At 38.3% G+C, this 26,910-nt stretch overlaps 1 protein-coding gene across 3 annotated transcripts in view; it reads left to right on the top strand.

Annotated features, from left to right (window-relative positions):
- Positions 1-28: 28 nt before the first annotated feature.
- LOC143180382 (uncharacterized) overlaps positions 29-26,910 on the top strand; it is a 64,290-nt gene continuing 37,408 nt past the window's right edge. For 2 of the 3 annotated variants that reach the window (XM_076380071.1, XM_076380073.1), the window contains exon 1: positions 18,251-18,389. In XM_076380071.1, coding sequence (XP_076236186.1) covers positions 18,350-18,389 — 40 coding nt within the window. In that variant the 5' untranslated portion in view covers positions 18,251-18,349. Of the gene's footprint in view, positions 390-18,250; positions 18,390-26,910 lie in introns of those variants that run through there. The other variant, XM_076380072.1, reaches the window with a different exon arrangement.

The following is a 26,910-nucleotide window of genomic DNA, read 5'->3' on the forward strand; positions in this document are numbered from 1 at the left end:
GTCGCTCGGTTCTCGTCGGTAACCCTCGCCCCGACCATCTGTCCCTCGCCTCCCCTCCACCAATCGGCGGGCAGGAAACCGAGCACACAATGAACCACGGCACACCGTCACACAGTAGCGAAGCGCCCGTTGCCACGAGAGTTTGGCATAGCAGCGTCGGTGTTCGGCGCGCCGCCGTGTCGTCCCGATTTGAAAGCTCGCGTCCAGTGCCGGCTGATATCGCGATTATGAGATTAACTCGACCCCGCGGCACGTGTGGATCCTCGCCGGTGTGCCAGCCAGCAGGCGTCGGAAGTGTTTGAGAAGTTGAGTGCGTCGGCACGGCGGGACGCCGGCCCTCGATCCGCCGACTGGATTTTCGATCGCTGCTTCGGATCGCCACGATCGCGGTGAGTCGACAAACCTGATATTCCCCTTTGCAATATTTCAGCCGAAGTGGAGTTGAAATTGTGGCTCTCTTATTTAATAAGAGAGAAATGCTCCGTTTAGTGATTAAGCGAACGAGGGGTCGTTCTCGAGCTATCTACAGAAAAATTCGATCACTATGAATGAATAAGCTTGACAATTGAATGAAAGAATACTCGTGTTACTTGAATTTTTGTGAAATAGGGAGGAACTGTTGGAGTGAGGGCCAACGCACACGAGCAGGATATTTTTGTGCACGATTTCGTTGCTATCGTCTGTTTTTCTTTGTTTTCTTAATTACAAGCAATGGAGACAGGGTGAAAGACCCTTTTGCTGTGTCTGAACCTATTACTGTGCTTTTCATGTAAAGCACAGTAATAGGGTCTCTTACCCTATGTGATTGCAACGAGATCGCGTGTTAAAATAACGTCAGTGTGCATTTAAAGGCACCGTAAGAATCGCGACTGAAGCTAAATCAAACAAACACGTGATCGAATGCATTGTAAGTGGTATAGTTAGTGTAGAGTATGGGAGATATAGTAAGAGCGAGTAGGAAAACTTGAAATACTGCGCAGCGAATTCTTGGAACTCTACAGGTGTTCGAGGGCCTCTTCAGAGGCGCGAGATTGGGGAGGGAATGAAGTCGAATGGTTTTTGACACAGTCGCGTGAATTCAAGCTGACAGGCGTCGAGTGTCATTCGAACGCTAACCCGTGGTCCACTGCTTCTGCGTGTTGCCATGGTTATGGGGGCGATTTAAATACAATAGATTGTGTTCGATTGATTTTGTAACTGAAGTAATGTTGTTGGTAGGGATATTGAGTTATCGTGTTATTTGATATGGGTTTCAGTCATGGTTCTATTTTATGGAGAATATGTATGTGGTGAAATGTGTGTATGTAGTGTATACACAAAGAAAATGTGTCGCTTCGCGATGAGAGGGGGGCGCTGCGTGTCTTATAACGCGTGCCATGTGAACATTTGCTCTTCACATTATGCATTAGCAATTAAGGAAGCTGTTGAATAAATAAATTATAGTTGTTGAGTAGTTGGTAATGATAAAGTGTTTACTGACTTTTTTGTTAGAATTTTTAGACCCAGAGTTATTTAAATTATGTCTGTCGACGTGTGACTATATTTAAAGAGTTGTTATAGTAATTTGGTAGACGATAGCGATTATTTTACGATAACTATGCACCGTATTTCCTCGCGTCAGCAGTCTGAAAACTCGATATTCACGCGTCGTTATGACAAGAAGAATCAGTTGATACTTGATCGTGATGATACCCTTTGAAAATGTATGCATTATCCATAGGCTGTGATAACACGGGGAATTAAATCAATTTCATGCGAACGTCATTCCTATCGGTGTCTGTCAAAGCATCACATTTCCATTCGCATAGCGAAAACGCTTCAACTACACATTTACCAAATTTTCCAGAATTCACAAATACCTTATCTGCAGTTGAGAAAAATTTCTTCACAAATCTTCACAAATTCATCAAACTAAATCTTGCAAAATTTTCCTCACGTTCTTACTCTAGTTTTTCTGATCTCAGAAAGTGAACCAAATTTTATTTAGACTCATTTTCTCAACCATATTCATAAAAACAACGAAACTGCATGAAACTTCGCAGTCCATTCGTCACAGATAAATTTATCCAGATTGCCAAGATAACAGTCAGATTCAGATAAAAAAAACCGATGAAAGTGTTCCCTCTTATTGAACGTAAACGGTGAATCGTGTGTGCATTACATCACCGATATCGTTTCCGTGTGTAGCGTCAGCGCACAGGGGGGAGTTGTGCGTTGTTGTTGCAAAAAGGTTAAACGTAGTGTGACGGGCTCGATGGCAACGACCTGTCGGCCATAGACGAGTCTACGTGCGAGTCCCGTCACGACTCCTCGGCTCGGAGGTCGTGACCTTGCCGATATGGGGAAATAATGGTGCGTTCTCGCATGCACCGAAGTAGGATCGTCCTCGTGAGTCAGTATCCCCGATCGATTTCACGCGTGCACACTCTCGGCCCCGTCTATTGTCGTGTTCCGCGGCGTGGCACAATGGACTTGTCTATTTTGGAGCAGCTGCGCGGCCCTCTTTCGAGCAACGCACAGCGCACCGACCACATACGCGAAAACCGGTCGCTTTTCGATCGACGTCCTTCATTGATGCACACTGCACGCGACACGGTGTTCTACAGTGGAACTTGCTCGAGGATATTGATCGTAGACGCGATGATTATTAATCTTGGATTGTAATTTGGAGGGAGGTTGAGAAGGGTGAAAATGAGGCAGATGTAAAAATGTATTACAGTAGCTTTTACGATTAACTAATATTCTGAATTCGTATGAACGAATTTGTGGTTCAGTGTATCTATTCGTTTGTGATTTGAGAGAATTTTTTAGTAGATTAGAAATAGTAAGGAGGGAGTGTGTGAAAGTTAATTTACTTTATTTATTTACTTAAATTAGATCCACTTAAGTGGATTATCAGACAACAGGTTGTTTATGAGTAACGATAAGCTTCAGTTGAAGTTAAGTGCTTAATTATCAGTTAATTATTGAATGATGTACTTAAAAATAATTTTCATACATTTTCACCTTTTCCATTTGCTATCTTTGTATTCATTATTTCTCGCGAAGACGATAATAAGTTAAAATTTTCTGATACCTGCTTCGTTGTTTATTTCAAGAGATAATAAGGAAAGGTTTATAGTTTGTAGGATATGATGAAGAACACATTCGAGGTTAACGAAGCACCAAGTTTCGAGTCATTGAATTTTATTACATTACATGGTGCGTAAAATAAAATTACGATAAAAGTGTTTTGTTACAAACATTTACCGCGACATTGCGTTAGAAAGGAACATTAAACGCTGTAATCACGGTTTCAATTACTGTGGAGCTCGAATAATTAAACATTCATTTTTTACGACAATATTAGGTCCAATAAATTCATAATAAAAATCTAAAACAACGTGCTGAAATTGATTCCTCGTATTACAGCAACGAAAACGAGCAATATTCCTAACATTACAGAATATAATAGAACGATAATTCTAAGATTAGTTCCGAGTAGCATGATCTCAAATCGAAGTTAATTTCTCGCATGACGTAGGCTGTGGTAAATTTGTTCCCCTTCGACTCACGCTGGTATCTAATCGACTGGCAATCGTCGCAAGGACAATAACGTAGATTCTATTTGATAACGCGCGTATCCTCCATTTTCGTTCCCTGTAACGCTCAAGAAATGCAAGTTTCACGGATCTAGTCCACATCGTAACGTTTCGTTTTATTCGACGAGTTAAAACGAGCCACCCAGCAATTTAACATCATTTATTCCTATTGCCTTTATGTGGAGCCATTGCGTCACGCGAGATTTCTCCGCCCTTTATCGTATCGCAAGTCGTACCGAGACACCCGTGCATACGATCGTTGCGCAACTTTTACGAGTTGCCAATCACGAGGCAATTTTCGAAATTGCCAAATATTGAGATCGATGGACGCATGTGTTCAGTCAACGACTGGCTGGCTCGTTCGGTTTCTTGCTCCGTGGCTCCTCGCTATGACTCGATTCCTCATTGATTCGTGGTTATCGTTATTGACAAACGACTGTTCATAAAAATGTTATAGCGATAAGGAAGATAGAATATTTTATTGATATCTTTCGATCGTGTGATGGGGAATAAAACGCAAGATGATAGCGCGTTGGAATCTTTCTCATCTTCGACATATGTACGTGCATATTAAGTAATGGTGGAGCAGAAACATATGGTGTATAGCCTTCGTTCAAACCTACTGACCTCATTTTACTTTTAAGCTCATATCGCTATCTACCTCCAGTACAGTGTACATGTAAAACTCAGTGTTTTATTTTATGTACATACATAATAATTTTTAAATCATTCTAAAGAAAAATTCTACTGTTTGCTCCACTGTTGTTCTACTTCTTCGCGGTTCGAATAGATAAGTCTGGAATTTTCATAATTCCTCTTAAGAAGAAAGTAGCCTTGTGAAAATTTCACGCGTGCTTTCATTTGTAAAATAAATCACTTTCGTCTTTTCACCAGCGACGATATAAAAAATGCGTAGGGAGAAAAGAGAGACGAACGTATTGTGCAACAAGTGGTTGCAGATCAACGTCTGCCACGAAGTTAACGACCTTCGGTTCCCACCGTATGATAATGTAGTCTGATGGTTCTAGACGGTCTAGGAGACTTAGTCCCTATCGACGACAAAATGTAGATAATTACAAAATAAAGACTTGCATTTTTTAGCCTTGAGCTAGTCAGATAGGCTTCCAAGGATCCCATAAACTTTTTAAATAAATGGTGACTTAATCTTCATACATTGCATATAAACTTGTGACCTGTAGCTATTCATTACAATTATTTACTTTTTTAGAAATCACTGTATAATGTAATTGAAATCTGATGTAAAAAATAAGGGTAACAATATTAAATTTTTGACAAATGGGATTGAGAATACTTTCAAATCTTTTTTGTTTCAATACTATTATACTAAAAATCAATGCTGTGTATGTTAAACATGAAATATTTATCAGTGATATATTTTTTCTATCAGATGCATTATTTGATTAGGATAATTGCGATATTACTGACACAGTGAGCATAATAATTGAATAGATTTTAATCTGCATGCTTGATAGGCAGTTGCGCGAAGTCTTAGTATTGCATTTAATCAAATAGTCCTCATATACTGTAACTTATACCAGTTAATGCAACGTATGAAGATTGATAGGGTCAGTAAGGATTCAATGCGCTTCTGCACACGTGTTTGCCTTTGCAAATTGCGTTTCGCCCAAAGGTCAATCTGTTCGATACAATATTTGTCTTTTGCCCACTAGAAGGCACTGACTGTCCTCGTCTTCTTTTTTCGACTGTGTGATAAAGGTCTCGACGCGTGTTAGACGAATTAAAGTCAATGACAGCTTATAAACAAAGCATACATCGTCAGATCAAATTAATCTAAATTGCATTAAAACTGATCAAAAATACAAAGACCTAAACAACAATAGAGAGAACATTATTTTTCTATTTCGTAAATTTTAAAAAGTTTCCTCAAATTCTACCAATTTTTTATTTCTACAACACAACTAAATATTGCAAAATTAAATATTCATACGATATGATCATTATGAATTCTTCGTAACTTTCTGTGATTCATTTTCTTCGCGAACTCCGAAAATAATTTTTTCCTACTCCAATAAATAAGCAGTCAGTTTAAAAAATAAGTCATAAACTCTCGACCTAGTAGTTTCACGCAAACATGTTAAACGTAAAATCGGGAAGTCAATTTAAAAGCCCTGTCCACAATATATAATATGGAGACCCAGTGTACATGACAACATGAACTCCCTCACTCCAGAATAAAAAAAAGATACGGTTGCGGAACCGCTTCGAATGCACGAGACGTCGACGACACGGTATCTTGACAATCGTTTCAGAGCCAGACGCAGAAAATTTATAACCAGAGGTGAGCAGGGTGTCAAACGAGAGTTAAGTCTCGTTTTATGACTGGGTAGCGAGTTCTGTCGCGCGATTGTCGCACGTTTCGTTGTGCCTTATCTGGCTCAACAAATTCGCGAATCTGTTTTTCCAATTTTTCTTCATTTTTCTTTTTAATTCGACCACTACTGATCAGTCTCTAATTTTTTCTGGCTTGGGAGTCTCTGCTGCGGTAAAATCTGTCAGTAACCGTTATCGTGTGGTTTCGACTCTTTACCGAACAGGTTTTAACACGAGACGCCTTTGCCTACCTATCGAATGGATGCGTGTGTGTAGTCGTTCCCTCGAAAAATCATTCATCATTCTTTCTTTTTGTGTTCGTGTTTGTGAAGTGCAGTGAAGGGTGGAGCATAATTGTTGTATCGACATTGTTGCGTCAAGTGATAGTTAGTTCTTTGTATGTTCAAGTAGTTAACTTCTTCAGGGATATAACACACAGTAGAGTATAGAATACATGGAGTGTAACAAGTACTTCCTTCAGGATCGTGAAAATTATTTCTATTTTATATAAACCTTTATTCATAATATTTGTAATTCATATAAGTACTCTGGTACTGTGTAGTTGAAGAAACTCCATATCCTTACGCATATAATAATCTCAATATTCGTCTTAGATTTGATTAGAACTTAAAAAGACATTTTTGATCAATCAGAATGAAATAATAAACAGAATAATACATTTTTTGTAGAAGAAATCTTTATTTAAGCATCGTATCCCATTAATGCTTTCCATTTCAGTTTTTCTCTGATATTAAATCTCTGAAATCTTCCTCTATAGCAAGCCTTGCAAACAAAAATAGAAAGCCTGTTTAATGGACCAAGTCCTCCCTATTTGCGCAAAAGTAAACGCGGCCGAGTCGCGTGATTTATGGATATCGTGAAAAATTCGTATGCGACTTAATGAGTGTCTGTTCGCGGTCTCGCGATACGGCGCTCGTAATAATTACAAGAGCCGACGCTAAGGTAATAATTGCATCGCGCAAAATCCATACATTGGGCAGCTGAATCGGCGGTGCATTCTACTCGAGACATGCACACCGCGTGTCCATGCACTCGAGGTGTGTGCACAGGCATTGTGCGTGGTGGCGTTTGCAATTTACATGATTTATTATTATGCACCAAATGCTGTTCGCCATTCCCGTTTCCGCCTTGTGTAAAGCGGTATTTCATGATCACGGAAATCATTTCGATAATTGAGGTAATACGAGCGGGATTTGCGTTTGGAAAACACGCGAGACAAAAGAAGGATTTGGACAGTGGATGAATTAAGTCCTAATATTGCAATTAATGGAGTATATAATCACTAATAATCTCCTTTACGCGTCAGAATGTTAATTACTTGTGATAACTACTGTGGTGTATTTTTCTCATTTGTCTGTCTCGTTTTTTGCTTTTTAGGGTCCATTTTATGCAATTTCCTTAATTTCAATATAAAAGGTGAAATATTTTCAGAGTTTGAATAGACAAATTTCTTTAATTCTTTATTAGAAGTTATGCTATTTTGACCATGTTTAAAACTGAGAATATGGAACTTGTAGCGTAGTTACATAAGTGACGGAAAATATTTTCCACGGAACAGAGTAGGCATTTTTTAAATTATAGTCGAAGTGCAAGTTATGTATGTTTACGAGATCAAAGAGAAAGTCAGCATTCCACGATAATTTTTATCTTTCTTTAACTATACTGATAATTTGCAAAATTAAGTATAGAGTTTCCGGGAAATTATAGAATTATTGATTAATTAAGAATTCTATTTTTTATTGGAGCAAAAGTTTAATTGAATAATTTTGTAGAAAAAGAAAAAAAATAAAGTTATAGAACTACGTGTAATCTCTACAAGGATGTTGACTCACAGATACTTATGTCTACATTTAGAATTTTCTTTTATATTATAATAATACAAGGCAGGGTAAAAAAATCTCCTTCGACAATGGAGGGAACAGTTTCAGGTACAAGGACCCTCCATCGTTGTCCTTCCTTACTACCCTCCAAGTCTAACGATGTATTCGAACGTCTCATGAATTTCGTGCAAATGTGATGCTAATTTCAACGACTTCTCGAACTTCAACATGAATCTTTCGTCTCAAAATACGCAACAAACATCGCCAGATATCTGCATATTTCAGTCTCACTGCACCCTAGATCACAAAACAGAAGTTATTCAAAAAGTCACGCCCATCTTGCGCGAAACAATCACCGAGAAACTATTCGAGTCGCGTATCGCTCTACCTGACAAAGACATACGATGAAAGATACCTCGTCCATGGAAATCGTGCGATGCCGATCGACGGAAAGACAATAAGTAGCAATACAGACTTTCGTGCCATTGTGGTAGACCCACGACAGAGCAAACACACGCCTTCTGTGTGTGCCGTGAATTCCTGGGGAAAATCTTACCCGCGGGACCGTTACTTTAAAACGGTAACGTAGGATGTATCGTGTATCTGAAAGCAGATATAAATGGATTAACTGACTCACGCGTGAGTCATCGCCGCTGATTTTCGGGAAATTTACGAGCGTCCACGCGCGGGAAACGCGTCCAGCGAGGGTACGTTCACGTTGTTTCCGGCTAGCGAGCGCTGATGCCTTGTGGCCTACCTGCCACTAATAGCCTGACGAAGTAATCTACGACGCAGGTATAAAGGAATCTTTTTGGGGAGAAATGTGTCAGGAGTTTTGGGAATTCCTTCATTGCAGCGGGTGTCTCAGAGTTTTTAATAAGGATTTGTTTTTGTAATTTCAATACAGAAGGCTATTACCAATAGAAAATTACACTTTTGAAGAAGGGAATGTAGAGATAGAATAATGAGTGTGAGTGTATTTTTTGTATAAGCCTTACAAATAAATTTATTATCCTTCTGATATTTTGTATTGTGTTTAGGGTCACAGTGACACTGTATTTGCTGTACGAGAATTAATTTCGTATTCAGTAGTAATTGTTCTAAGCCTAGATTTAAGATTTAAGATGAAGTTCATAATTTATCTCAAGCACCGCGTTATCTACTACTATAGAGTATCCCCAATTTTCGTCGAAAATCGATCTTTAATATCACATGAAATGTGCTCACTGTGCAAACGTTGCACATGGGACCCGTGCGCAGGAATAATAAATCGTAACGAGCACCTTTCATGCCTGAACGACCATAATGCACTAAATGATACGCTCGGGGGGTCTTTATACTCAAGGTCGATCTTACCAGCATTATTCGCCTTCTATGAGAGGACAAGAAACAGCCCTCCTCCTCGTCTAGCCGTGTAACAGGTTCTGTAATGGCGTGCTCAGGATGCAGCGCATCGATTTGTAACGTCACTCAATTCCGTTCGATGTAGCACGACGATTCACTGATCCACGGTGGTCGTTTTATGTACATCGAAAGGAAAATTAAGTGCCTGAAATGTTACGGGATCGAGGCTCGATTATTCAGCCGCGGGCTCGAAGAACCTCGCGACTTTGAGGCTCCTTGCGTGGAGAGGCATCAATCCAATACATTCGCGTCTAATGAGAAGTCTCTTGAAAAGCATTGCATCTAATGCTATCCAAGGGACTTCTCATGGGACGCTTATAGTACTTATTTTCTTGCTGTAATTTTAAAGCTATGGGGATTCTGGGAATTTTTTAAACCTTCGAAAGTAGATGTTGGTACAAGTTTAAATGGTTCTCTGACTGTGACCTATATATGAATCGTACTGACAATGGTTGTCTTGTGATGCCAAGTAGCCATCGTATCGCCCAAGGGTCCAGCTGGTATCTGATCGGCTTTGAAGATCGCATTGGAATATTTTAAGCTTCCTCATTACACATATAACATCCATAGATATTTGTTGCTTCCTAGTTCCCACAGAGACGTAAATTTTAAGTCTTGAAAATCTTCCTATTTTCAACTTATTTTCCATCATTAATTTCTCCCTTATTCATTATACAAGTTCTAAAATAATATTTCAATATTGACTTCAATTTCTATGTTAAATATTTTCAATAATCATGACCTACTTTAACGATTTCGACTTCTAAATTTTTCCCACATCGTGTTATTTTCTTCTGTAAATGTATTCACAGTCACGTAGCTATCAAGGTTTTGGAGAAAGGATCTTTTAGTGGTCATGACTCAGAGGCTGTTGCCACTAATTCATAAAACGGGTCCTGTGACACCTGGTGCGTTCGCTACCTGACTGCATTCCCAGAAGACTTCTAAACGTTCTCTCAAGGCCACTCGACTTCCTACTTCCAGAATGTTACACAATTTTGAATTATTCATTCGAGAAGCCCTGGCGAACGATAACACCTTCGTCGCTCGTCCCGCCTCCCCTCGCGTATCAGAATAACTTCGGGTTCGATAAGCATAAATCGGCCGTAATATTCTTATTACACTGTACAAGTAGCTCTTTGCCGCGTTTTATCGTGTTTACATTATGCTTTGTAGAGGCATCAGAAGCTGACGTTATCGACGTATGGCGCGAACAGTTTCGTGAAATATGGAAGAGTGTCTTTGACTTAACAATAGCTGAGAGTATCGAGCGTTGCAAGGTGTTGAAAGCATTGAGATAAGTCTTGGAAAAAAAATAGTTTTAACTACTTCAATTTCATTTTTTCATGAATTTCCAGTATACAAAATTACTTGGAGAAATAGTCTTAATATGACATGTTCTAAATACTTTAAGTAGTTTATGAAAAAGTTGTTCTAATTATAAGATCCTACAATTTTTCTTGGGATTTGAAATTTCACTTCAAATTTATTTTCAGAAGAAATGCAGTAAAAATTGCAGTCGCTAATACAGGGTTAGACATAGACGATTTTTTGTACGAAACGTTTTACAGATATAAATTTAGTCAGGGTGTTATGATTTCTATCTAGACATATGATAATTTTCACTAGTAAGATATTTAAAAATAATCGACTGCTGCAAGGATTAGAAAGTGCACGGTGATTCAGGCGAAGTTATTTTTGTTCCTCGTACTTTTCTCATTCCAGCATTGTGCTTCCTGTACAAGTGAATGATTATCGAAACTCTTACTTATCTCAAGGACGATCGCGATCAAGCAACTCGCTTTTCTTACATTCTACACGATTTTCTGCAACTTACACTCGCTCAGAAATCGAATGAATTTTCTAGCAAACATTCATATCATTCCATTCAGATTTTTCCTCTATCTTCTATCAATCTATTACACCAAGAAAATTTTACTCGTTTAAGGAATCTATCCTAAGCAATTTTATTCGTTCTTAAGACAGTCTACGTGATAAATAAAATCCTCGATCCCCTTACAGAAATTGCCCTTAATGAATTCCAGGGGACTTCTCATGAAACACATAGTTAAGTGTTTACGTATTGCGACATTTACCTCACATGTCTTCAACAAATTTTCGTTCGAACTAACAAACCTGGAAAAAGCTCTGGAAAAAGATAAGAGTGTCATTCTAAAAACGAGATAACTCGATCGAAGGAAGATACAAACGTCGTCTGGATTCATTACCCCAATCCGGAATACCGTTCGAATTCCGATAACTTGAGGTAGGCCAGAATGCAAGAGGAGTCTCCGCGAAGACAAGGTTCTCTGGGAACTTCTTTTCTCTGCTTCTCCTCCGTCTTCTTCTCTCAGAACTCGCAATGCCGGATCCCACCCCGTTTTTTTGCAATACCGCAACGACGACGACCTATCACTCTCGCCGTCTCAATGCGAGATCCAGTTTCACTGCTCGATCTCGTCGCGAAAAGTACCGAGACGCCATTTACGGCATGCAATACGCGGAGCAGTCGGATCTTCCTTCGGATGACTTCAAATTCCTCGACGGATAAGATATTCCTATGACGCGGGCGTTTCAGTAAATCGTAGAACTTGGTCTATTATTCGCGAGCAGTTTCAGGGTTATTAGGTTGTTTACAGGAATTTGCATACTTGGCAGTGGTCTGTATTTAGTGCCTTAGTTTAGTCGGAATTTCGTTCTTTTGCATATCTCACTCGGTGAAAGAATCAGAATAATGTTTGGGTTTTGTCTTTGGAAAAAATGTGTGATGAGGTTTTAATGGGGGACAGAAATTGGGCCAACGGTTATGCTATCACGAATAATAAATGATCGTCACGGTTTAAGGAAAATAATAACGAGCTCATTAACACGAAAACTTGCTGATATCCTTATGGAAGTGTAAAATACTAGATCATGAGGTCAGTTGTTATGAATTGCACCTCTTTTTAAACCTGCGATTTTACACACTTGATAAATGAAACATGAATTTTCGAAACGTATATTTAGATTTACAAGAACTAGATAATTGTTTCCTGGAAATTTGTGAAGAAAAAATACTTTTTTCCAGAATTTCAGTCATCACAGGACAAGAAAGTCTTGAAAATTAAATAGGTAATTTTATGATAAATTAATATCTCAGTATGTTATATGATTTGAATGCGTTCAATTTATATTTCATGTTTCGTTATGCGTATTATATTCTCCTGCGTACAGATTCTAATTTCTACACCACGCGGCCACAATAGATAAGAGACCAATATTTAAATCTCTTGTACTGGTTTCAATAACGCACTGATAAACGTTAGCGTAATCGTTATTTCCGAGAAAATTGCGTTTCCTCTGCATCGATGATTGAATGAACGATCGGATAGTAGGTATCTATTTTAATGAGTGATTAGAATTAACGTTCAATATAAATTTCTTGAGGATAATTAATAATCACTGTTAGTTAAATGAATTGCAGGTAACATATCAGAATTTTTAAATATGAATGAGTTTATAAGAATAATTAGAGAAATAGTACAATTAAGTATCTTAAATAGAGTATGTATTTCTACTCTATAGTATTCGTAAAGTTAACAATTAAAACTGTGGGATTAATGAAGCAAATACTGAATGTTTGGGGGTGTACAATTATCGCGACACTGTTATTGTTCATTTTCTAAATGTTATCTATTGTAAAGCTTCATATATAAGTGACATATGTATACACTTTTTGAAATATTATTTAGGCATTCAGATACGAATTATAATTAACTTAACAAACTGAATTCTTGAAAATAATTATAATTATCATAAATTAATCACCACACTAAATTTTAGAACTTTTCTTAATTAATCAAACATCAGCTTAATAAAATTGAGCTTGCAATCAGTGACACTTTGTTGAAAAAAATTGTATTTTTTTTATATAATATGTGCATTGAATAGTAGTAATGTACGCAAGATAATCAATCATTTTTACTACTAAGACGCTAACTTATTATCATATATGTTCGTATACAAATAAAACAATCAATGTTAAATACAACTTCAGGAGGGCTTTAGATAACCTTGCCATATACGTGGTTATTAAGTTTTGATTAAGATGATAGCGCAGACGATTAAACTCTTTAAAAATAGAACATCAAAATTAAATCTCCATTAGCTGTTTTCTACGGAAATAAAACTTCAATTTACTGGGAAGTTACTAAACATTCGTTATTTATTTTTCAGTTTTAATATATTAAAATAATTAAAGCTTAATATATTTCAGTACCATTTTTCTACCTTCTCTAAAGTACATAATTACTTAACTCCAGTATGAGTATTATTATGGTAGCCTCAGAAACAAGCATTGCATTCAAATAATGTACCTCCATGAATTATAAATTATATCTATAATTTATAAGAATATCTTCATTCTAATAATAATCCAGATAAATCTTTATCAAACAACGCCCAACTCGATACAAACTTTTTCAATACTCACAATAATATGTACATCTATTACTTGAGTATTACTGTACTTGAGATCACAGTTTCTTGTGAATTTCGAATTCCATTAAAAATCTCAGAAATAATACTTTGAAAACTCTCAATTATCAGAATGTTTTTTACAAATTCTGTTTGCAAATTTTCTGACTGAAAAATAGAACTCACTTGTAATGAAGACTTACCTGACTGTATTACATTCGTAAGACTACATTTCCAAGTGTTTCTCCTCTCAGATGCTTGAATTTATTTATGAGGCGTATAAAGATACGGCAAAATTCGGCGAAAAAAAGGTTTGAAGAAGAAAGAGGGCCTACGTGCGTTACTCCCAGCACGGTTTTAATTCCTATCACGGGGCTCGCTAGCAGTGTCAATTTGCAGAGCGTTCGTCGACGTGCAAACAGAGAGAGCCCTGCTCCACTTTATCATATCTTGTTTCCATGCGACAATAAATTTGCACCTCGTGCTAAAATCACTCGCCTATCTTTGCTTCTTCTGCTGGAACAGAATATTAAACGCGTTCTGCTACGAGTTTCTCAGCCTGCCTTCATTCCATGCTTTTAAACGATTCCCTTGCATTCTGAAAAATGTTAAAGAGCAGACATTTCATTTAGGAAACAATTAAAACATTTACAGAAACGTTTGCAGAATTATTTATCGTTGCAATTACTTTGATAGGTACGGATTGTTTATAGAGGTATAGATTTAAAAAATTTTATTAAACCTCTTGCGTTGCTCATATATTTTAATAGTCTTCACCAGCGATTATTCTTTTAATATCCATCGCGATTTTGAATATAGGTATCAAGGTATCATTAGCGAAATTGGCATGGCAGTTAGTGGCAAAAAGTTTACTACATGTAGGTGTGTTTTGCAATATAATTTTTATTTCTTTTTTATTGTGGGTAGACTGGCGAAATTATCATATCTCGTTTCTTTAATTCTCTTACGCACAAAATAAAGTCAAAAGGTTGCTCTATGTTTAATTAATATTGATTCACGGTACATTTAGCTTATACGCGACTAATAGACATTCTAATTAGAAAGTAACAAGGAGAAATTAGCAAGAGTTAAACGGCAATTCGTCGCTTTCTATCTCGTTGAAGCGCGATTCGCGTTCCTTCTACACCCATGAATGCGTGATAAACCACTTCAGATGTTAGTTATTCGGTATCTGGTAATGAAATCTTTTAGATAAAATCTTTCGTTTTACATTTTACGTGGAATACGTGGCCATATCTGTTTCAATCTTCTGTGGTCATTGACAGACCGTATATTATTTAATACTCGTATCGAAATTATGAAACGATCAAGCATTAGCATTCAAGAGCTCTCCAGACTACTTAACTATAATCAACGATCATAGTCAAGGTGAGGAGGCTCTGAAACATGAAACATGAGCAGTAGACAATGTTATCAAAAACTCACATACAAAATTTATGTTTGTACAAAGAATATAGCCAATCCTAAAAAACCGTGAGTCGACAGAAAAAATATCTAATCAGTAATTTATCTAAATTCAAACACCATGAATCGATCCTCCTAAAAGTATAATTCAGTAGTGCATACATAAATCTGTAGATACACTAATCCAAGTAAATGTAAAAAAATTTTTTTATTTAAAATTACATCAGCTTACAGGCCATTAACAGCTGCAGTTATACATTCACCTCACCATTTTAACGTACCTTTTAACTACCCTTAAACTAACACTTGCTCCATACCCATCTTCCACAATCTCCCTCATCTCTCCCTCAATCCTCTTCATCCCTCCCCCAGCCCCAGCCCCGACTAGCATTCACAATCCCGAATAAAGTCCCAGCAGTCACCCGAAAGGGTTTCGATCAAACCCCCGAATTGTGACGTAAAAATCCCCAGCAGCTAAGGAAACGTTCCCCGACGCGTCAGTGGAAGCTAGTCATAAGGAATGCCCCTCGTGAATAATTCATACAGGGAGAGAGGGGGCCAGTAGCCGCGGCAGGCTTTCCAAGTGAAAATCCGAGGGTGTGAGTCACGCGACCCGACGCATTCCGAATTTTCGAGTCGCGGTTCAAAGGCGTCCCAGCCGATGGCAGGGTGTCTCGCCATCGTGAGAGGAACGCTTGGAGATCTGGGCTGACACGGGATGAAAAATGGTGGCGCGTTTACGTAGACACGGCCAACAGTTCCGGGACACCTCGGAAGAAGGGACCATCGTGGGTGCAATGTCCTCTGCCACGCGAGTAGATGGTCTCACGTGCTGCATGGCCACCGTCGTGGTCGCGCGCGTGGTTTCTTTGGTGGATGAAGGAATTCCGCGGAAATGAGAGAGCTCAGCTCGCCGATAATATATTACGGAAGATATTATGCCCGAGGAGATTTTACTTTGTTGGACCCTGCCAATGGTTAGGTCGCGGCGGTTCTGGGGATGGTTGATGAGGGCTCTGTTGCAGGGGAGGTACAGGTGATTCCGTTTTTCTGAGTGTCTCCTAATGAGTCGTTAATTGAGCTCTTCTCCTGTGTGGAGTTGATGGTCGTAGGGTTTATCTGAGGACTCTAGAATTTATTAGTTCCTTGGTATGTACGTTAGGCTTTGTGGGCGCTGGTTGTGATACCTGAAATTTAATGAGTCGTTAAATTTGTAAATTTTTATTCTAGTTTTAGTTGCGATATTGTAGTATTGGTGTGAGGGTAGAAGAATTGAACAATACAAAAATGAAGAAATAGGTAGATAGAATAAAAACGTAGTATTTTTATTGATTTAATATGTGTATATTCAATTGTCCTTTTATAGGAATAAAATATAGATAGATTTTTCTTTAATTAGACCTGTACCATGTACTGGTTGTTGCAAAAGGTTAGCTTTAATGAAATATTTCTGACAACGAGTAAATTAGTGTTCCTAAAATGTTTTTACCCAATACTTCTGTTGTACGTTTACGAGCTCATTAGAGGGATTCATTTACTGATAATGCTTGTGCAAATACAGTCTGTTCTTAACGACCGTAGAGGTCGCATTCCTTCATGGCTCAGTGTTTTTGGTGTTTTTTCAGCAGAAGCAGTATTCTCTGTTTTAAAAACTAAAAAGACCGCCATTATGACATCCGCTTAGAAAGAAGTAATTTATTTAAATTTTAGCAAGGAACACTGTTTTATATAATCTTTTTTAGTGGACGTAACCAAGTTTGTCTTATTTTATTTATTTAACTATTTTTTCGTAGATAGAGTCAGTTTTTCTATGAGAAAATCGAATCAGAGGGTATTGCACTTTCGAGTGTGAAATCTGTATAATATTTAAAGAATTCATTTTTTCCTAGTACGTGCATATAATCCAACATCTCTTAACAAGGCTTGTGGTACGTAAAGGTACGCAAATATTTGCTTGCACGGCGCGATAGCAGCTCCTTCCAAACACTCCACGAAGAAACAATTCGCTCGATTTGCACGCTGACGCATGTCTGTGCCTTATCACCTAATGCCATATTTTTCTTGAGAAATTTTCTTCGGAATCGACTCTGCTTGTATGCATAAAGGTCGTGCAAAAGAAACTGCTTTGTTTTCAAAGTTGAAATTATTATGCAAATTTAAATTAAACAAAAGTTTAAAAAAAATTGTGTGTAGATCGTAAAGTCACTTCAAATAACGATTCTGAAGATTCCCATTTTAAAGTAAAAATTTATACTGAAAGAAATCTCGTCGAAAGTAAATAAAAGATTTCCAAACTTCTTTTATCGAGAATAAATGACAACTTGAGTAATAAGCAATTTATCAACAGCGATACGAACAAAGTATTTAACCGTGACATCGAGTAATGTCAGGATAATCGAACCTGTTTCTCGTATCTCGCGACGAATTCCAATGTATCGTTAATTATACCCAGTGAACTGTCACGAGCGATGTAAAAGTAAATGTCGCATTCCAAATTGCCTCTGTCAGCTTATGATCCGGCTACGACGAGCACTTTAGACAGTTTACAATGAACACTTTCCTTTTCATGTCAATGTGGGACGGTAGACAGGTTTGGTAATCTACGGGAACTGCTTTAAGAGGATTATTCCACTGTCAAGTTGTAGAAATTCATGAGACAGATATTTATAAACAAAGCACTGAAATATTTACTAAAACATAATTCTTATCTCTAACTATGGAAGCTTACGTGATAAAAAATGTATCTTTGTTAGCATTTTGGCTTCCATACCATATTCGTTGAGGGTTCTATTAGCATGTTCACAGTGATACCAGTTTTAAATAAAGCTACCTATTTATGGTATGGCAACTAAATTGTCAAAAAATTAAAATAATCTTATAATTTTCAAAACAGCTCATAACTCTTTCTCCCCAACTGAACATGACCTCCCAAAAATATACATTTCCTTCATATTTCTTCTCCACGTCTCATTACTTTCCATTTCTATGTTCCCACTTTTCGTGTGCATCAGGACGCCCAATGTAGGCCACTGATCGTGCTGCCAGCCTATGATGACGATGAAAGAACGGTCGCCAAAACTTTCGCCCACGCGTCTGTTGGTCACCACGCGCTTATTAAATACCTACGCCCGTTGTTCCACCAGCTCCTCGAAGAACACTCGCGTGCATACATATTCCAGTCTTCCGTCGACACTTGTCGATCGCAGATAAAAATCAACCTTTCGTCGCGATGACGGAACGCGCGAAAAATCTCTTGCGAAATTATTGTCGAACGACGACATCAATGCAGCCATGAATATAATACGTTACTTTTGCTCCTCCCCATGCATCAGTAAGTGTGCAAACATTTATTAACTACTCGTATTTTCAGTATTCAGTACTAAAAAATTGAAAATTTCTTCAATTGCACTTGGCAAGATCGGCGATATTAAAATACAGGGTGTCTCGCTCATTCAGTCATAGAAATTTCTTTTTCAAAGATCTAATAAAAAATTGATAACTATTCATGTAACAGGAAAAATACTTCCATAAGCTTAAGATTGCAATATAGAAGCAGGAAATGAAAACTGAGAAGATAATTTATTTTACGTGCTATTGTCTTCGAGTTCATAGCTATCAATAACTAATACAGCGACTAAACTATTCACTGTTTAACAAACGATCATATGGTCCTTAAAAATGAACACTTGGAAAGTGACTTTTAACAATACCAGTCAAAGAACTCGTAAATAAGCCATAGACAGAGACCCAAGATTAGCCAGAGAAATTCTCTTCACGCCTCCTTCTTTTCAAAAACCACGCTTGCAACCATCGCATTCCTCATTGTCGTCGTAATACAGTTAATCGATCGGTAATTTTCATCGTTCTGATCACGGGGACCGAAGGAACGCTCCAAAGACGATCTCGCATGGATAACCGCGTGGGTACCGCTGGGGCCACCACGTAACGTCCAAGTCATTGGATATTCATTGAGTATCACGAAGGACGATAATGATAATCCGTTGGAAGAATGCTGCGGTCTACGAGCCACAGTTATGCGGGGCAACTAGCCGCATGTCAATTTCTTCCACGCTGGTCACCCGTTACTGTCGTATCGGTGATACTTGGCGCGGGATGATCGCGGAAGCGATGCACTCGCGAGAAGTATTATAACCCGCGACACAGAAGCGATCGAACTTCATAGGCTTGGACTGTGGTGCTATCGATCGCTCGACGAGAAGACATTCTTTTATTTTTATTTCTGGCTCGATGGAAGATGTTCCAAAAAGGTGTGCAGAAGTGCATCCAAGTAGATCAGAGTTTTATTGAGAGGATTGTTGAAAAATGATAGAGTGTAGAGGTGAAGTGTCTTTAAATGTGTGAGATAACGTGGAAGTTTGTTTATTTGATTCGTGTATTTTTAGTGCAAGAAGAATGCCAAAATTCAAGTTTGAGACAGAGTAATACTTGGCACGCGATGATCGCGGATGTGATTATCTCAAGGGCAATTGAATTGATTTTGTAGTTGAAATATTGTGGGCATTGGATGGGGAGATGAATGGACTTTTCCTACGTTATGGTAATCGAGGATTGAAATGTATTTGCGTTGTGTATTTAATCATGCAAATGTTCTTTAATTCATCGATACATCGTAAAGTAGAATTGAGTATTCTTGAAAAAAGGTGAACTCGATGCAATTGTGGAAGAGATAAATTAAAGGGGTTGCTAACTTGATGGTTTAATAGCTTCATGGAATTCAGAATTGGAATTCTGAAATGTAGTATAAGACACTTGGCACGAAATGAAAGCGGGAACCGTTCCTTGGAAAGAAATACAACACGGAAAACGAGTAAATTTTGTTACAAAATGTGCGCGGAAGATACAAAGCAGTATCACACATATCTTTCATGGATACTTTATGGAAATCCTCGAGTATAAGAATGGAGAAAGTTGAAGTAAGAGTACATACGTAAATGGAAATTATCTTTCACCTGGTTTACGGCTTAACACTATAAAGAAAATGATAGAAGTTCAATTTCGAGATAGTACGTGACATTCCACGGACGTAGGTATTATAATAAAGTAACTTCGTTCGAAGGATTTGGAGCGGATCTAATATCATAATTGAAGAACATTACCATGAAAGCTTCGTAGTTTAACATCTATCCCTAATTCTACTATACTATATATTTAGCTATTGAATACTATTTCAGCTAGCCCTTTTTGGCTCTTCCACCCAAATTGAATAGCTATGTACGAGACATGTACCAACCAGCAATAAGTCAATGCATTCACGAATCTCATCTTAAATAAGCATCGTTCCAGGACGATGCTCCATGAAAATGCGAACAGGCTCGCGAATCAGTCTAATAATTTCCCCTTTGGAGGGTCTATTTGCACTTTGGAGCGCGTTTCACGGATCCTCTGCTTTCAATCTGCTCCACTCCCATCCATCTCAGCGCGGAGATGTTAAGTGCATACAGTTGGTCGAAAATGGATGACTTATGTAGAGACCTCGCGAGATTCTTCATCCAGGGATCACAAAGTTCGAAGTTCCCGCTTTTCTCGAGTACTCAGGCAGCACGGCTTATTTCGTTTCGAGGCAAAAGCTGTGAAGCCTGAAGGTGTCACCGAGACCGTTACGAGGGCAGACAGCTTTACGACGTCGGGGTAAGAGGTGGTTCAATCTGCTCAGAGGTCGTTAACACGGCCCAAACGACGGGCTCGAAATTATTTCGAAGGGTTGTTTTCGAAGCTGTCTAGGAAAATCTGTCGATTTTGGAACAGGCTTACGATGGGAAGTACTTATGTGTGTTTGACATGGCGTTCGTGAAATGCTTCTCGTGTTCATCGTTAGTCTTCATCCAGTTCCATTTAAATAACTTTGTACATGTTGTCTTCTACCTGAAATCGGCTTGAGCATTTTTCTGTTTCCATTGAAGGGTTGGATTTAGACAGATATTTCTTCGAGGTTACTCTTATGAAATATGATATTAATTAATTATTGAAATTACAGTACAAGTGCAGTGATGCTCCTATGTTCATAAAAATATTCTGAGTTTTAATAGTTTTCATGGGATGTAGTTTAGATTAGATAGTTACGCTGAAAGTTTGATGAATTTTTATTTTTCAGACTCCATAAAAAATACAGCGAAAAGACAGCTTCAAACAAAATAAACTTTTACAACTACTAGAAATAAAAATTCAAAACAGCAACATTTGGTGCTGTTAAACTAGTTCAAAGAGTTAACGCGGATTACCTCTGTATACTTAGTTCCTACTTCACGCTCTCATTTTATATCCATCCATAATTTTCAACTTTCCTCGTTACGTTTCTTTAGCGCCTTTTTATTATATCTTCTTACTTTGCCACGTTTTTCCCTTTTCGTGAGATATACGCTTTAAGTTTGCACTCTTTTTTGAAAGTGTTCCAAATTTTGCGTGACGTAAAATTGCATTTCGGAAGCTTCTATTTGAGAGACTGATAAAGAAATTTGTTCATTTATTATGCAAAGTTAATATAACTTCGTACAAAAGTAATCACAATTTTCTTGAATTATTTTCAATTCTGTTTATTTCAATTTTACTTGTATTGAAAATGAAAGTGTTCTCTAGAAAAAAAATACTTTAAGAATCTTATTCCCATTAGTATATACTCGTCACTCAGACAACAAACCTCTTTCAAATGCACGAGAATCAAGGATCGATTCGTCATCGGCTTGGCCTCCCATCAAACTTTCCAAGGAGCTCACAGCGCGTGACGTAATCCTTTCAATTGACACAGTTTTTGATACCGATACGCGTTCGTCACTGGGTGAACGTTCGTCTGTTATTAGCAGCAATTAACACCAGCATATAAACGCTTACCAGTGACGTCAGCGTTGCCATACACGGAATAATTTACATTGATTTCGATGACCTGTCCCCGCGACGTTTCGCTGCGACTGGGACTCGCGAATCCGATAAAAAGGTTGCATGACGATGTTTTTCGTCGACTTTTTTCTGCGATCAGGCCTCGTAGTTGAAGGTAACGTTATAGACAATTAATTATTCATAGCATGAGCACGCGAGCAAGGACACGAAGGAACGGATTGCATTTCCGCCGCGTGCGTCTCGCGAAAATCGACAGTGAAAAGGAAAGGAAATTTTTCAGCGACTGATACCACTCGCCCTCGTGAAAGTAGTTAACGAGCGGTGCTCACTGATAACGAGCGACAATTATACTCGCTGACATGAAATATTGGATATAATAACGGTAATAGTTGTGGTTTATTGTGGTACAAGTGTGTGCTCGAGCATTGATAGTTGTGGAGCGATTATTTTATTGATCAGGGGCAATGTTACATTCGATTATTTAAAATCGATAAGGAAAGATTTGTAAATAGTAATAGTAAAGTTCAGTATAGACGTCAGAGATTTTATAGTTGAAGGTTATTAATTATTATGCAAGGAGATGAAGTAGGTGGTATACGTATATGCACCAAGAGGCGATGCGAATGACATTTCCTTCCTCGTGGTTACAGGATGCGGGTTCATACGGGCACTCGTACGGGTTCGGTGTTACAATCAGGTCAAGGCGTTTCATTATCTCTTGAAGACACCATTACAACCTAAATATTCAGACCATATTCAATGAAAGTCGCCCAGTAATTGGAATCAAAACCTTGATCTCTGACATTTCTAATACTATATACCTTAATTACTTTTCTTTACTTTCACTTCTACCTTTCACAAACCTTCCGCTTTATAATTAAAAGAAATATCTTCTTCGAAAAATATATATTACAATTTCACAGTTTTCAATTAAAAGAAATCTCCCCTTCCTTTTCTTTTCTTTCGTCGCTATTAACCAATACGTACAAGTAGTCAGTACGATATTAAACTTTAATTAAAACAAAAAAAAAAGTGAAAAGGAAATATCGAAAAAATTGCAATAACTGTTTAAAACAGTAGCATGTGACTCGCCGCTGTTTGATCATCCTTGACACGTTCGTTCAATTGACGACTGTAGCGAACGTGCATCAGGGCTCACGATTCCGTGAAACGCATGGAAGCGTCGCGCAAGGGGCATCATTTCGTTCGAGTTGTAAAAGAAGCGGGCAACACGCGATGTAACAAGCGGTCGTGCCTGGATCCCCGCGGTCTCGTGATTCCGCCAGGACAATATAAAGACGAACAGCAAAAAAGAGTCGAACAGCCGGCACCGCGCCTGACAGATACGAGTTTATTTACAGAAACGGTTTTAGTGCGACGACAAACGCCGTCAGGTACACGTCGCGCGCCGCGTCCGGTCCTCCGCATATAGAACATCCGCTGCAGCGCGCACACACGCTCGCCGAGATGCACTTTTATGCGCTCGGTGCTCACGTGCGCGAGTTCCAGCCAGCCGCGACACGCTTGCTCGGTCGCGCGACGACTTTTGCCACGTCCCTCCGACCACTGTGCACTGCCGATCGCCTACGAATCCTGGAAGGCGCGAGAAAAAATATTCTGTAGAATACGTGAGGGACTGTGTGAATTACTTGAGACAGGACGTAAGAAGGGAGAAACCATAGTCGACTTTTTGTGGATTTATATTATAGTAAAGCGAAAAATTTAGTAGCTATTATAGTTTCGTGTCTGTATTAAAAAAAGAGATCTTGAAAGTCGTATGAAATGTAAAATAATATAAATTATTAGAGTCTTGTGGAAAAGAGTATAAATATTTAACTGAATACATTGAGCTATATTGAGCTATATTGAGCTGCATTTAGAGCTGGTGTATCTATGAAATACTATTTTGACAATCAAAGATCTCTGTTTTCCTAAATTTATTTCTTTTTTTCTAGAATACTTATACCATTCAATTATTAAAGAATTCGTATATTTTTTGAACATACGATGAACATTTGATTTTTATGTCAGTGGTCATCTAGAAATTTCGAACATGATTCATATCCATATCTAGGCTATGGAAATGCAATTAATCACACGCTCATGAAATACGAGTGTAATTTAACGCTCATTTGAACTGCACAATGGCAATCAGGCGTAGAGGTTGTAGATGATTCGCAAGACGTAATCGGTTGTGCCGAATACGACGAGCACCTAATAAGGATTCATTGGACATCGCCATTGACGAGGACCGAACGCACGCGTTGCTATATCGAGATGTTTCACCTCGATAGTACTCTCGATTTCCTTTTTAGCCATTCGCGAGCTACAGAAGGCCAGGCGATTTATTGTAGAATAATTTTTTATGAAACGTTTATTAACACTTTTATTGTCTTAATAAACGTACTCAATCTGTGATTCTCTAACTTTCTATGTACATACCCTCACACAAGCACCATTACCACCCACGCTCACATCACCCAATAAAAGTAATCTCTCAAGTGGTACCACGAAATCTGGCCACTAAAAATCCTAGTGTCGCCTTCCGACGAAATCGTGAACGATCTTATCAGCTTCTAGGGAGCTGACCCGCTCCTGGCTGAATTCGGTCTTCGATTTCCGTTTCCAACAGCGGACATGTAAGCCTGGCGATAAAGAAAGCGAGATCGCCTGTTATATCAGTCGTTATCGCATCGCGTAACACTTGTCCGTGCGAACGGTCCGCGAGGCCGCAGACGGTTCGTTCCTCGACGAGCATTTCTTCTCGTTCCTCGAGGTCCCCTTTCGCTAGCCGAAGCGTCCGCCCCTCGCTTTTTGCCGCGGCTCTCGCAGCCGTCTCCTTTTGCAGCGCCACGTCCGAGATGGTTGAAAGTGTCGCTCGCTCTTACGCTAGCCTCCAATTAAATGCAAAACGCGCCCGCATGAAGTCGCTCGAAAACTCGACCGTACATCATTTCCCTCGTTCTTCGCGCTGGAGGATTCTGGGAAAGACAGCGAGAGCCTTGGTGATGGGAATGCCTTCGATGCAGTCTGCGGGTAGGTAGGTGCTGTTGGGAGCTCAGAAGTTGGCAGTGAGATAGGACAGGGGCAAGAGGAGGGCTCTGTTCGTTGTAAGTGGTAGGAATAGGTGTGACCAATTCGGCTAATAAGGGAAGTGCGTGTGTGCTCCATATATCTTTTGTCAGCTCTATGTATCAGATCCACTGATGACTTCTGAGCTCCCAGGAGTACTGTGCAGATTTGGTAAGGTTGCACCTGAGATACATGTTGACATAGTAATTTTCTGTATATGGGGGATGCGTGAATTCGATTAGTGGTTGTGACCACTTTGGTTAATAATACACTACGTCCCAAAATGCGTATGAAGGTGGCCCTATCAACTGTAACCATATAGACTCACATATTTGTCTTAATGCAACGTTACTAGCTGTGCACAATAGGAAGAAGTGGAGGATGGGTGTTAAAGGGTTGACGCTGAGAAAGATAGTAAAAAGTGAAATATTATTTAATAAGGGTGTTGGCAGGAGAGAAATTGTGCAAGGTATGTGTGTGATTGTAAGGCAAAGTAGAAGTAAATTCTACCAATGCATCTCGCATTGAATTAATATTTGTGAGTTATTCTACTTTAGCATATGGTCATAGATGCATGGAGTAGATTATTGACAGCATACACCTGGCGTGGTCTTGCTACTTTGTTTGAAAGGAATGTAGATAGAAAGTACATGTAAAGTATCTATGGGGTGGGTTGCCAGTAAGTCTCTCCACCTGGCGTGTCTCATGTTCTCATTAAGAGGAAAAGGTTGAGATTACAAGGGTCAGTACTGCACAATCTAAGGCCAAGAGATCTGATAGAGATCTTTTTTTGGTGGAAATATAGGGATTTAAATTTTAAATAAAATTTCAAATATTTAAATTTAAATTCAAATTTTAAATAAAACTTCAAATATTCAAATTTGAATTCAAATTTCAAAATTTCAAATATTCAAATTTTAATTTAAATTTTAAATAAAACTTCAAATATTCAAATTTGAATTCAAATTTCAAAATTTCAAATATTCAAATTTTAATTTAAATTTCAAAATTTCAAATATTCAAATTTCAAATTTTCAAACCTTTTAAAAAGCAGTTTTACAAAAGGGAAACTCTTCTTGCTAGATCAACTCAATACAATTAAAAATCTAGTACATGTATAAATCTTTGATCGTCTTGAGGACTTCACAGTCACTTTCAAGAAGAGAGACACCTACATGTCGAACTAAATCGTTTCGGTTAATCGTTGAAACAGAAACACGCCATCGTCAAAGACCTGTTTAATGGTTTTTGAGATCGTTCTTAAGCATTGAAGCAGTTGTTCGTCAGTAGGGAACTGCGATGGAACAGCGCGAGATGATTAATCTCACTTTATGCTCTATAGTATCACTAATTTCTTGAAATGTTCGCGCGGTAGGTAAATTGCTCGGAGCGTAGGCTCCCAGGAAATTGTTCAATTAAAGGGATACGCGGGATATATTCCCTTCTTTTGCTAAATGCTATTCTCGTCAATACTGCGAATAATACTACGAAGTTTTCTTAACCTTTCTTAGTCACGCTATGAGACCACCCTTTACAGGCTGCTTTCTTGGCATATGGCAAGCAGACTTATCGTGGTGCCACTGTCTAACAATAAATATACTTTGAACTGTTCTCTGGAAACTGAAGCGAAAAATGTAGGAGACTCCAATTACATCAGCATTTGCAAAATTGTTTCTTTTGTAAGGAAAACTTAAGTATATCATACTAAGTGGCTGTTTTGCTAATTTGCTTTATTTTATTTGTTTCATTATTTTTTTAAGGCTCGTAGAGGGTTTTTTGTTAAGTCTTAAGTATAGTAATTAATAACTAATTTTTTTTCTAATAAACCATTAAAAAGTGATGTATAATACATATGTCTTATATGAAATGTAGGTATTTCTTCTTAGAGAACAAGTCGCTAGCAAGGTACTCAGCTTTGAGTACGAGGA

Source organism: Calliopsis andreniformis, chromosome 6 (assembly GCF_051401765.1).
Source record: "Calliopsis andreniformis isolate RMS-2024a chromosome 6, iyCalAndr_principal, whole genome shotgun sequence".
Classification (NCBI taxonomy): domain Eukaryota; kingdom Metazoa; phylum Arthropoda; class Insecta; order Hymenoptera; family Andrenidae; genus Calliopsis; species Calliopsis andreniformis.